Source organism: Bombina bombina, chromosome 3 (assembly GCF_027579735.1).
Source record: "Bombina bombina isolate aBomBom1 chromosome 3, aBomBom1.pri, whole genome shotgun sequence".
NCBI classification, from domain to species: Eukaryota; Metazoa; Chordata; class Amphibia; order Anura; family Bombinatoridae; genus Bombina; species Bombina bombina.
In genome coordinates, this window is record NC_069501.1 from 854,991,779 (window position 1) to 855,004,027 (window position 12,249).

Genomic DNA, 12,249 nt, shown 5'->3' on the forward strand with positions numbered 1-12,249 from the left:
CACTACTTGGCTATACGTTAAACTGAGGTATGAATGAGGTGGGAGGTGTATTTATAGGCATTTTGGGGTTTGGGAAACTTTGCCCCCTCCTGGTAGGAATGTATATCCCATACGTCACTAGCTCATGGACTCTTGCCACTATGAAATAAATTAATTTATCAGGTAAGTGCTTACATAAATTGTTTTTTTTAATGCTATTTTATGTTCTTGAAAAAGACAGTTTCCTTTACCTTCTTGGGACAGGGTTAAACGGTAAAAAAAAAAAAAAAAGCCTTCTTTTAAGTCCACATTTTTCTGGTAGGGCAGATTGCACTTTTTTCTCAAAGATTCCGAATAGGTTTCAGATCTAGGCCTCCCAGAGGAAGGTTTCTTTTGTACCATGTCTCCAAAAACACTGTGAAGGTTCAACCCATTTTTTCATTGTGTGAAGGATCTAGAACTCATGGGAATAATAGTTAAAATTTTACAACAAGGCCAGGGATTTTACTCCAACCTTTTCATAGCTCCCAAGTAGGAAACTTCCAGGCCGATTCTGGATTTAAAAATTCTAAACAAATTTCTCAGGGTTACTGCATTCAAAATGCAAATAATTCAAACTATCCCCCCCCCCCCTTTTCAACAAGGGCAGTTTATGTCCACAATAGATTTGAAAGATGCTTACCTTCATATCCCTATTCACATAGACCATCATCAATTCCTTCGTTTTGCATTTTCAGGACAAACACTTTCATTTTGTTGCTTTTCCTTTTGGTCTGGCTACTGCTCCTAGAATTTTTTTTATAAAAGTTCTGGGAATGATTTTATCTGTAATTTGACCTCAAGGAATTTTGGTGTCTCCATACCTGGACGATATCTTAGTTTTATTTTATATATGGTCAAATGTGGCCGTTTAGATTTTCAAAGACTTTCTTCACCTCCTGAGACAGGCCTCCTCATAAATGTTTTAGAACGCAGGACAATTCACCACATCCATGTTCATTCTCTCTTTATTTCATTCCTTTAGTTTGGTTAACCGTTAAACTGGAGAAAAGACGTGGTGGTGGTGGTGGTAGTGGTAGTGGTAAAGGAGAATGACCCTTAAGAAACTTTACTTAAAATGTCTTCCTTTTCTGAGTTATCTTTTACTAACAGTCTCTTCCTTGCTTCATGTGCCATTACCTATTATGTAAAGAAAGCAATTTAATATTGAATATAAAATACACTGGTTGCAGTTGGGTCCTTATGCAGTCAATAACTCCTGCTTCCTTCTCCTTCAAGCTGGTTACAGAGGTCTGTCTGCCATTAGTCTATTATTGCTCTATGGTATCTGCCAAGACTTGAAAACTGCTGGCTTTGTGCTCTGTAGGACTGAAATATCGAACTTCTGGTACTTTCTATAGTTGGTGACTTTCACTTGTAACCATACTGTTCCTTAGCATACCGTAGGGATTCTATTTAACATTGTTATTCACTTACTAACCACTACAAATTACAATTAGACTGTTCAAATTATTCAGTAATTATAGAAAGAAAGTCATTTATTTAATTTTTTTTTAAAATAGTGTTATTTTTGGTAACTTGTATTATTTACTGGATATATTTATATACAGTTTTATCCTCTTCATAATTTTGCTTTTAATGTCACATACATGGTGACTAATGTAAGTCAAATGTTGTCTTTTATTTAATATTTCCATCAATTTTATATAAAGACTAACTTTTACTGTTTCTATGTTTTAGTTTCCCTCTACATTTTATGAAGGAAGAGCTGATATGTGCGCTGCTTTGTGTTATGAAATCCTCAAGTGCTGCAATTCCAAACTGAGCTCTATCCGGACAGAATCGTCACAACTCCTCTACTTCTTAATGAGAAATAACTTTGATTACACTGGAAAGAAATCATTTGTCAGAACACATCTTCAGGTAATAATATGTAGAGCTGCATGGTATGGAGTTTTACCTTTGTGTTAAGAATTCTTGTCCAGTTTCTTATAAATGGGTTTTGTTAAATTATTTATATGAGCATAGTTATTATCTTTCTGTAAAAGGTTTTCATTGTCATGTTGACATTAAAGGGATATGAAACCCCCCAAAAATGTGTTGTGGTTCAGACAGAGTATATGTAAAACCATAGTTGTATAGTAGCAATCCAGTGTTCTCCCTAGGACTTTAAAAAATGAATTATTAAAAAAGAAATATTAAAAATGTTCAATGTTGCAGAAAATGTTATAATATTAGAAAGTATGATACTGCCCCCCACTCGGCTACTTCATAATGCGACACAGTTGGCAACATTTTCTGTTGAGAACACTGCAAACTATTTATTTATTTTTTATTAATCAAAAACATTTTTGTTGTTGTAAGTTTTTATTAAATATTGCAATAACATATTAAGGCTTTAGAACAGAGAAGCTTCCTTGATTAGGTAGAACACCAGTTCAGCTTTCTCCATAGCCGCATCCTCATTATCTATACATCCCTTGAGAAGCTATGGTTGAGTCCCTGCAAAATAAATGTTCGAGTACCCTGGTAAGACAAACTGATGGGCTAACTTCAAAGTATAACTGCCTGTGGTCATTTAGACCTCACAGTAGTAGACCCCCACAACACACAAATGTATGTCTGGGATATTTTACCATGATAGATTGGGCTGGGGGTCATAGTCTTAATGTTTTAATGTAGGATTTCTGCCATGTTTTCATAATCTACCCCTCATTTGTTACCATCCTGCTTCATTTGTTTTTGTTTTCATTTTTGATATGTTCTTTCTGGGATGTCTCTCTGTACTCTAGGTAATAATATCAGTGAGTCAGCTGATAGCGGACGTGGTTGGCATAGGGGGCACGAGATTCCAGCAGTCACTGTCTATCATTAATAACTGTGCGAACAGTGATCGACTTATTAAGGTGGGTGAGCAGTGTGGTGCAAACTATAAACAGGCTGTTTATTATCTAAATAACACATATCCCATTTTGCTTCGAGAATTACAACTTTGTATGTATGTATATATATATATATATAGTTTGAGTTAATCAAAATGTTTTTATTTTTACATATTATACATGTCAGTACTGCTCGTTTCAGTGTTGTAACCATATTTAACTACATACTACTAATATTATTTTCATATTTGTGAGAAACCCCAGTCAACCTGTAGGGTGTGCACTTTAACTTTGACATAATTGTGAATATTTAACAAATATATTATTTACTCCAATTTACCATTCTCCTTTTCTTTGCAAGATAGTACACATACATTGTTCCCTACATGAATATTTTGCCAATACCACCATTTATCTTTCAGGACACAATGATTACTGCACCCTTCAGACCTTCTTAACCATTGACTATAGTGTCATTTCTCACTTCCAAAGTCATTGGAAAGGGACTGATGCAAAACTTTTGAATCTATATTTCCATTTAAGAAATAAATAAAACACACATGTGAATGTATTCTGTCCTGTAATAATCTGTGTGTTTCTTTTGCAGCACACAACATTTTCCTCTGATGTAAAGGATCTTACAAAAAGGATCCGTACAGTGTTAATGGCCACAGCACAAATGAAGGAGCATGAGAATGATCCAGAGATGTTAGTCGACCTGCAGTATAGTTTAGCCAAGTCCTATGCTAGCACACCTGAGCTCAGGAAAACCTGGCTGGACAGCATGGCAAGAATTCATGTGAAGCACGGAGATCTGTCAGAGGTATGAGGCAATTCAGTACAAAACGTATTATTAATTATCAGTAACAGTAGGATGTATATAAATATAATTAACTGGAAAATATCACGTCACACATTTGTATCATATTAAACAACTAATAATATAATGTATCTGTAGGGGAATATAATGTATCTGTATCTGTAGGGGAACCTCTTCACTTGCATGGGCACAAGAATCTGAAGCATAAGTGTGGTGTGCAGTTCAGATAAGGCTATATGGAGGTGGGCACACATGCTCAGTTGGCATAACTGGCCTGTTTACTGCTCTTGTGCATCAATAAAGCAACAACACTGATTATCAACTCCATATGTAAGATGTAATTGCACAAATTGATTTTTAAGAATAAAATATACTCAATGACATATGTTTGTTAAAATGTATTCAACTAAATAGAATCATCAACTATTTCTTAAAGTAAGAGTAAGTAACCAAATATCTTTTCAACAGACAGATATTTGGTTCCTTACTTTTTCTATAAGCTAATTATTTTCTTTGGAGTTAAAGTGGATACTTTTAATATTACCCCACGGTGCAAAACACAGTGGTCCCATTGCAAACTATTAGATTTTTCTGTGCACACAACTTCCAACTGACGTCCCGTTTTTTGTAGATCTACATGAAGCATTGTATACACAGCCAATTGTGTTAAATGGGCATGAAACTGCTGGGTACAACTACAATACAATGGATAATACTTATCATGCTATTGGTTTCCCTCTTGTGCCTGCAGCTGTCTTCAAGTCATTGTCATATTTTAACCCCTTTCAAGTATTAGTTAGTGAAGTTCTGCATCTTTACTCTAATGGATAAATGTGGTTTAATGACCAAATGTTCCTAGAGGATTCGCAGGGAGGTCTTCTAAACTCTTTTATCCACCTGTTATTTATAAGCCTAGTCGTCTTGTGTGTGGCTTCCTCTCTCCTCTAGCTTGTACTGAACTGATGGTTGAATTCATAATGTGGAAGTAAATGAGCCAAGGAGAACATTGTTGTCACAATTGAATCATACATGCTTCAGTTTTCATTAGAATCAATTTTGCAATAAACTTGTTTTAGCAAAAAAAATGTTTTTGTAAATCCTCTCACTGTTTCATTGTTTACTCGGCATGAACCATATGGAGTAGCTATGTATATGCTGAGTGCATCCACAATGACAATAGTTAATACTTGTGTATAGAAAAATGCACTGATGTGACAGAAATATCCCTTTATGTTGTATCTTTAAAGCTACTCATAGGTCTAGTATCCTTGTTGGTAGTAAATAAATGTTTTATCATAATGACTGTAAAGAAAAATCGTTATCTGTAAGTGCCTGCTCTTTTGATGTTTTGTTTGGTTTTGTCGCCTTACTTGTAAAGACGTCATTAGATCTACACAGTTTTGAACTGCTTATGAAAAAAACAGTGCATTTAATAAATATTGTGTTTCAAATGTATTTCAGGCTGCAATGTGTTATGTTCATGTGGCTGCTCTTGTGGCGGAATACCTTACAAGAAAAGGTAGGTTTAGTATCCATATTGTATGTCAATAAAACATATTTCATAATGCTTAATGACCATGTACACTTAGCTAGTAAGTTTTATTACCTGAAACTAAAAGTGGAAAATTCCTTTTTTTGTAATGTTTGATAGATTTTGTGAAAATATAGTACATAGTTAATTAAAATATGTAACATAATTTACTTTAGCTCTATTTCATCTTATCTGAAATGATGAAGTACAGGCTGCAGCTAAATATTGTTTTATTTGGTACAGATTAGAATATATTTGACCCCTCTCAGTTGAGCATGCTTGCTGTTGTGGTGCTCGGACCACCTGAGCTGTCAGTGGAGCCTGCAGCTTATTGGTGGTGTCATCCTGCATTTCCCACATAACAAGTGCCAAAGTCTCCCCCACAGAGTCTGTTTTAACATCAATCTTGGAGGGACAGGCAAGGCGGCATGTCATGGTTGAGTTCAGTGGACCATTGCAGATTCTTATTCATTGGGCTGCTTTTATTGAGCATTTTTTTTCCTGCATCATGTGACAGCCATCAGCCAGTCACAAAATGCATATACATATTTTCTATGAATTCTTGGACATGCTGAGTATCAGCTGGTGCCTCAGAAATTCGATTGTTCTATATAAATTATGAAAATTAAATTTTGACTTTAGTGTTCCTTTAATGTATTCACTTTTGACATAGCTCTTACCCCCTCACTATTTATTTATGTAAACTACAAGTGTCCTACCATTCCTTCACACCTAGAACTCTCAGACCCCTGTCTATTTTCTCGCTTGTGAAATTGAAGTCCTACTATGCCTCTTACTCAGTAGCGGATCTACACAACAGAGGGCCTTGGTAAAAAATTATTTTCGCACCCACAAAGGTAACTCAGTGAGGAATGATACACATGCTTCTCTGCATAATTGTTTTGGTAATAGATAAATAGATACACCTGCAACCTGCACTAATAAAAGGTCCCCTGCCTTAGGATTGTACAGATTTTGCATACGCCTAGGTATAGACTGGTTGCTATGGACCCCCCAGGACTTGAGTCCTGGTGCCGCTGCACCAGCAGTAGTGCCTCCCCTGCTTTCACTGTAAAATGATGTTGCAGAGGTTAATGATGTTGCAGGGGTCACACCAACATGACTAACACATTATCTTTTAAATTGTGTGTGAAAATCTTTCTACATTTATTCTGCTGCAAAGAATAAAGGGCTTGGGTGCATGCAGTGCTTGAATGTAGCGTTTGGCTTTGCTATTTATGGGAATTCAGTGTTTTCAGATCATCTTTTAAAAAGCCACATTTCAGTGACCTGTAGATAATATCAAGCGTTTGCAGTTAACATTAGTACTAAGCAGCTACAGTCAAGATCTGTTTCTGCCCTGCATAGACATAAACTTTTAGGAAATACATTTGGTAGTGTTTATAAGTATTCCTGTATGCCTCATTATTAAGCATTGGCGAATGTGGTGAAAGTGCAATTCGCTTGGTGGAACAAATACTAATGTTGACATTCGTTTTGGACAATCGAATGTTCATAATAATGAAAATCCATAAAAATGTGTTAAATGAGTGTTACTTCCGGTTTTAAAATGTTAAATTCATTTTCGAATGTTTAAAATTTCTAATGTAACATTCGATTTAACAAATACTATTCAGGAGTTCAATAGTTCATGTGGTAGGGAATTTAGTAAATTAATACATAAATCGATACAAATATATTTTTCTATTTCCAGTTTTGCATAATTCAAATATTATATTTAAAGAGATCATTAGAAATACTATTACAAATCTATCAATTCAAATTTCTCTTGTAAGGTGTATCCAGTCCACGGATCATCCATTACTTGTGGGATATTCTCCTTCCTAACAGGAAGTTGCAAGAGGATCACCCACAACAGAGCTGCTATATAGCTCCTCCCCTAACTGCCATATCCAGTCATTCTCTTGCAAGCTCTCAACATAGCTGGAGGTAGTAAGAGGAAAGTGGTGTAATATAGTTCGTTTTTTCTTCAATCAAAAGTTTATTGTTTTTAAATGGTACCGGAGTTGTACTATTTTATCTCAGGCAGCATTTAGAAGAAGAATCTGCCTGCGTTTTTCTATGATCTTAGCAGAAGTAACTAAGATCCACTGCTGTTCTCACATATGTCTGAGGAGGGAGGTAACTTCAGAGGGAGAATGGCGTGCAGGTTATCCTGCAATAAGGTATGTGCAGTTTAAGTTTTTCTAGGGATGGAATTTGCTAGAAAAAAGCTGCTGATACCGGATTAATGTAAGTTAAGCCTAAATACAGTGATTTAATAGCGACTAGCATCAGGCTTGCTATCAGAGGTATATACTCTGATTAATGTGCAATATAAAACGTTTGCTGGCATGTTTAATCGTTTTTATATATGCTTTGGTGATAAAACTTATTGGGGCCTAGTTTTTTCCACATGGCTGGCTTGATTTTTGCCTAGAAACAGTTTCCTGAGGCTTTCCACTGTTGTAATATGAGTGGGAGGGGCCTATTTTAGCGCTTTTTTGCGCAGTTAAAATTACAGAGACATTCAGCTTCCCTCAGCAGTCCCCTGCATGCTTTAGGACATCTCTGAAGGGCTCAAAAGGCTTCAAAAGTCATATATTGAGGAAGGTAAAGCCACAGTGAAGCTGTGGCAGTTGTTGTGACTGTTTAAAAAACGTTTTTTTCAATTTGTTAATCCGTTTTTTGTATTAAGGGGTTAATCATCCATTTGCAAGTGGGTGCAATGCTCTGCTAACTTGTTACATACACTGTAAAAATTTCGTTAGTTTAACTGCCTTTTTTCACTGTTTCAAATTTTAGCAAAATTTGTTTCCCTTAAAGGCACAGTAACGTTTTTTAAATTGCTTGTTTAACTTGATGTAAAGTGTTTTCCAAGCTTGCTAGTCTCATTGCTAGTCTGTATAAACATGTCTGACATAGAGGAAACTCCTTGTTCATTATGTTTAAAAGTCATGGTGGAACCCCATATGAGAATGTGTACTAAATGTATTGATTTCACTTTAAACAATAAAGATCAGCTTTTATCTTTAAAAAAATTATCACCAGAGGATTCTGGCGAGGGGGAAGTTATGCCGACTAACTCTCCCCACGTGTCAGACCCTTTGACTCCCGCTCAAGGGACTCGCGCTAAAATGGCGCCAAGTACATCAAAGACACCCATCGCGATTACTTTGCAGGACATGGCGGCAATCATGGATAATACCCTGTCAGCGGAATTCAGAGGAAAGCGCGATAGCTCTGGGGTTAGACGTAGTACAGAGCGTGCAGATGCCTTAAGGCCCATGTCTGATACTGCGTCACAATATGCAGAAGCTGAGGAAGGAGAGCTTCAGTCTGTGGTTGACATTTCTGATTCGGGGAAACCTGATTCAGATATTTCTACTTTTAAATTTAAGCTTGAGAACCTCTGTATTGCTTGGGGAGGCTGGATAAATACTATGCAGTGCCGGTGTGTACTGATGTTTTTCCAATACCTAAAAGGTTTACAGAAATCATTAATAAGGAGTGGGATAGACCCGGTGTGCCGTTTCCCCCCCCCCCCCTCCTATTTTTAGAAAAATGTTTCCAATAGACGCCACCACACGGGACTTATGGCAGACGGTCCCTAAGGTGGAGGGAGCAGTTTCTACTTTAGCAAAGCGTACCACTATCCCTGTCGAGGACAGTTGTGCTTTTTCAGATCCAATGGATAAAAAATTAGGTTACCTTAAGAAAATGTTTATTCAACAAGGTTTTATCCTGCAGCCCCTTGCATGCATTGCGCCTGTCACTGCTGCTGCGGCGTTCTGGTTTGAGTCTCTGGAAGAGGCCTTTCAGACAGCTACTCCATTGACTGAAATACTTGACAAGCTTAGAACACTTAAGCTAGCTAATTCTTTTGTTTCTGACGCCATTGTTCATTTGACTAAACTAACGGCTAAGAATTCTGGATTCGCCATCCAGGCGCGTAGGGCGCTATGGCTTAAATCTTGGTCAGCTGACGTGACTTCAAAGTCTAAATTACTTAACATTCCCTTCAAGGGGCAGACCCTATTCGGGCCTGGTTTGAAGGAAATTATTGCTGACATTACTGGAGGTAAGGGTCATACCCTTCCTCAAGACAGGGCCAAATCAAAGGCCAAACAGTCTAATTTTCGTGCCTTTCGAAACTTCAAGGCAGGTGCCTTGAACAAGACAAGAGGGAACGTTTGCTCAATCCAAGCCGGGCTGGAAACCTAACCAGTCCTGGAACAAAGGCAAGCAGGCCAGAAAGCCTGCTGCTTCCTCTAAGACAGCATGAAGGAACAGCCCCCTATCCTGTAACGGATCTAGTAGGGGGCAGACTTTCTCTCTTCGCCCATGCGTGGGCAAGAGATGTTCAGGATCCCTGGGCGTTGGAGATCATATCTCAGGGATATCTTCTGGACTTCAAAGCTTCCCCTCCTCAAGGGAGATTTCACCTTTCGAGATTATCTGTAAACCAGATAAAGAAAGAGGCATTCTTACGCTGTGTGCAAGACCTCCTAGTTATGGGAGTGATCTGTCCAGTTCCACAGTCGGAACAGAGACAGGGTTTTTATTCAAATCTGTTTGTGGTTCCCAAAAAAGAGGGAACCTTCAGACCCATTTTGGATCTAAAGATCTTAAACAAATTCCTCAGAGTTCCATCGTTCAAAATGGAAACTATTCGGATCATCCTACCTATGATCCAGGAGGGTCAGTACATGACCACAGTGGATTTGAAGGATGCTTACCTTCACATACCGATTCACAAAGATCATCATCGGTTCCTAAGGTTTGCCTTTCTGGACAGGCATTACCAATTGTGGCTCTTCCCTTCGGGTTAGCTACAGCTCCAAGAATCTTTACAAAGGATATGGGATCGGTTCTGGCGGTCCTAAGACCGCGAGGTATATCAGTGGCCCCTTATCTGGAATACGGACATAGTTCTGGCATTTCTCAGGTCACATGGGTGGAAGGTGAACGAGGAAAAGAGTTCTCTATCCCCACTCACAAGAGTCTCCTTCCTAGGGACTCTGATAGATTCTGTAAAAATGAAGATTTACCTGACAGAATCCAGGTTATCAAAGCTTCTAAAATCTTGCCGTGTTCTTCATTCTATTCCGCGCCCTTCGGTGGTTCAGTGTATGGAAGTAATCGGCTTGATGGTAGCGGCGATGGACATAGTGCCATTTGCGCGACTACATCTCAGACCGCTGCAACTATGCATGCTCAGTCAGTGGAATGGGGATTACACAGATTTGTCCCCTCTGCTAAATCTGGATCAAGAGACCAGAGATTCTCTTCTCTAGTGGCTATCTCGGGTCCATCTGTCCAAAGGTATGACCTTTCGCAGGCCAGATTGGACAATTGTAACAACAGATGCCAGCCTTCTAGGTTGGAGTGCAGTCTGGAATTCCCTGAAGGCTCAGGGATCGTGGACTCAGGAGGAGAAACTCCTCCCAATAAATATTCTGGAGTTAAGAGCAATATTCAATGCTCTTCTAGCTTGGCCTCAATTAGCAACTCTGAGGTTCATCAGATTTCAGTCGGACAACATCACGACTGTGGCTTACATCAACCATCAAGGGGGAACCAGGAGTTCCCTAGCGATGTTAGAAGTCTCCAAGATAATTCGCTGGGCAGAGACTCACTCTTGCCACCTGTCAGCAATCCATATCCCAGGTGTAGAGAACTGGGAGGCGGATTTTCTAAGTCGTCAGACTTTTCATCCGGGGGCGTGGGAACTCCATCCGGAGGTGTTTGCTCAATTGGTTCATCGTTGGGGCAAACCAGAACTGGATCTCATGGCGTCTCGCCAGAACGCCAAGCTTCCTTGTTACGGATCCAGGTCCAGGGACCCAGAAGCGGCACTGATAGATGCTCTAGCAGCGCCTTGGTTCTTCAACCTGGCTTATGTTTTTCCACCGTTTCCTCTGCTCCCTCGACTGATTGCCAAAATCAAATAGGAGAGGGCATCGGTGATCTTGATAGCGCCTGCGTGGCCACGCAGGACCTGGTATGCAGACCTAGTGGACATGTCATCCTTTCCACCATGGACCCTGCCTCTGAGACAAGACCTTCTACTACAAGGTCCTTTCAATCACTGACTGCATGGAGATTGAACGCTTGATTTTATCAAAGCGTGGCTTCTCAGAGTCAGTCATTTATACCCTTATACAGGCACGAAAGCCTGTCACCAGGAAAATCTACCATAAGATATGGCGTAAATACCTTTTATTGGTGTGAATCCAAGAATTACTCATTGAGTAAGGTTAGGATTCCTAGGATATTGTCCTTTCTCCAAGAGGGTTTGGAAAAAGGATTATCAGCTAGTTCTTTAAAGGGACAGATTTCTGCTCTGTCTATTCTTTTGCACAAGCGTCTGGCAGAAGTTCCAGACATTCAAGCTTTTTGTCAGGATTTGGTTAGAATTAAGCCTGTGTTTAAACCTGTTGCTCCCCCATGGAGCTTAAACTTGGTTCTTAAAGTTCTTCAAGGGGTTCCGTTTGAACCTCTTCATTCCATTGATATCAAACTTTTATCTTGGAAAGTTCTGTTTTTGATGGCTATTTCCTCGGCTCGGAGAGTCTCTGAGTTATCTGCCTTACAATGTGATTCTCCTTATCTGATTTTCCATTCAGATAAAGTAGTTCTGCGTACAAAACCTGGGTTTTTACCTAAGGTAGTTTCTAACAAGAATATCAATCAAGAGATTGTTGTTCCATCATTGTGTCCTAATCCTTCTTCAAAGAAGGAACGCCTTTTACATAATCTGGACGTGGTCCGTGCTTTAAAGTTTTACTTACAAGCTACTAAAATTTTTCGCCAAACATCTACACTGTTTGTTGTTTACTCTGGACAGAGGAGACGTCAAAAAGCTTCGGCAACCTCTCTTTCTTTTTGGCTTCGGAGCGTAATACGCTTAGCCTATGAGACTGCTGGACAGCAGCCCCCTGAAAGGATTACAGCTCATTCTACTAGAGCTGTGGCTTCCACCTGGGCCTTTAAAAATGAGGCTTCTGTTGAACAGATTTGCAAGGCGGCGACTT

General features: G+C 39.0%; 1 protein-coding gene across 3 annotated transcripts in view; it reads left to right on the forward strand.

Moving 5' to 3' along the window:
- The window catches only part of DOCK9 (dedicator of cytokinesis 9), a 736,189-nt gene that overhangs the window by 629,804 nt on the left and 94,136 nt on the right, over window positions 1–12,249 (forward strand). For all 3 annotated transcript variants that reach the window (XM_053707819.1, XM_053707821.1, XM_053707820.1), the window contains exons 41-44: window positions 1,720–1,902; window positions 2,772–2,885; window positions 3,469–3,684; window positions 5,143–5,200. In XM_053707819.1, coding sequence (XP_053563794.1) covers window positions 1,720–1,902; window positions 2,772–2,885; window positions 3,469–3,684; window positions 5,143–5,200 — 571 coding nt within the window. The remainder of the gene's footprint in view (window positions 1–1,719; window positions 1,903–2,771; window positions 2,886–3,468; window positions 3,685–5,142; window positions 5,201–12,249) is intronic.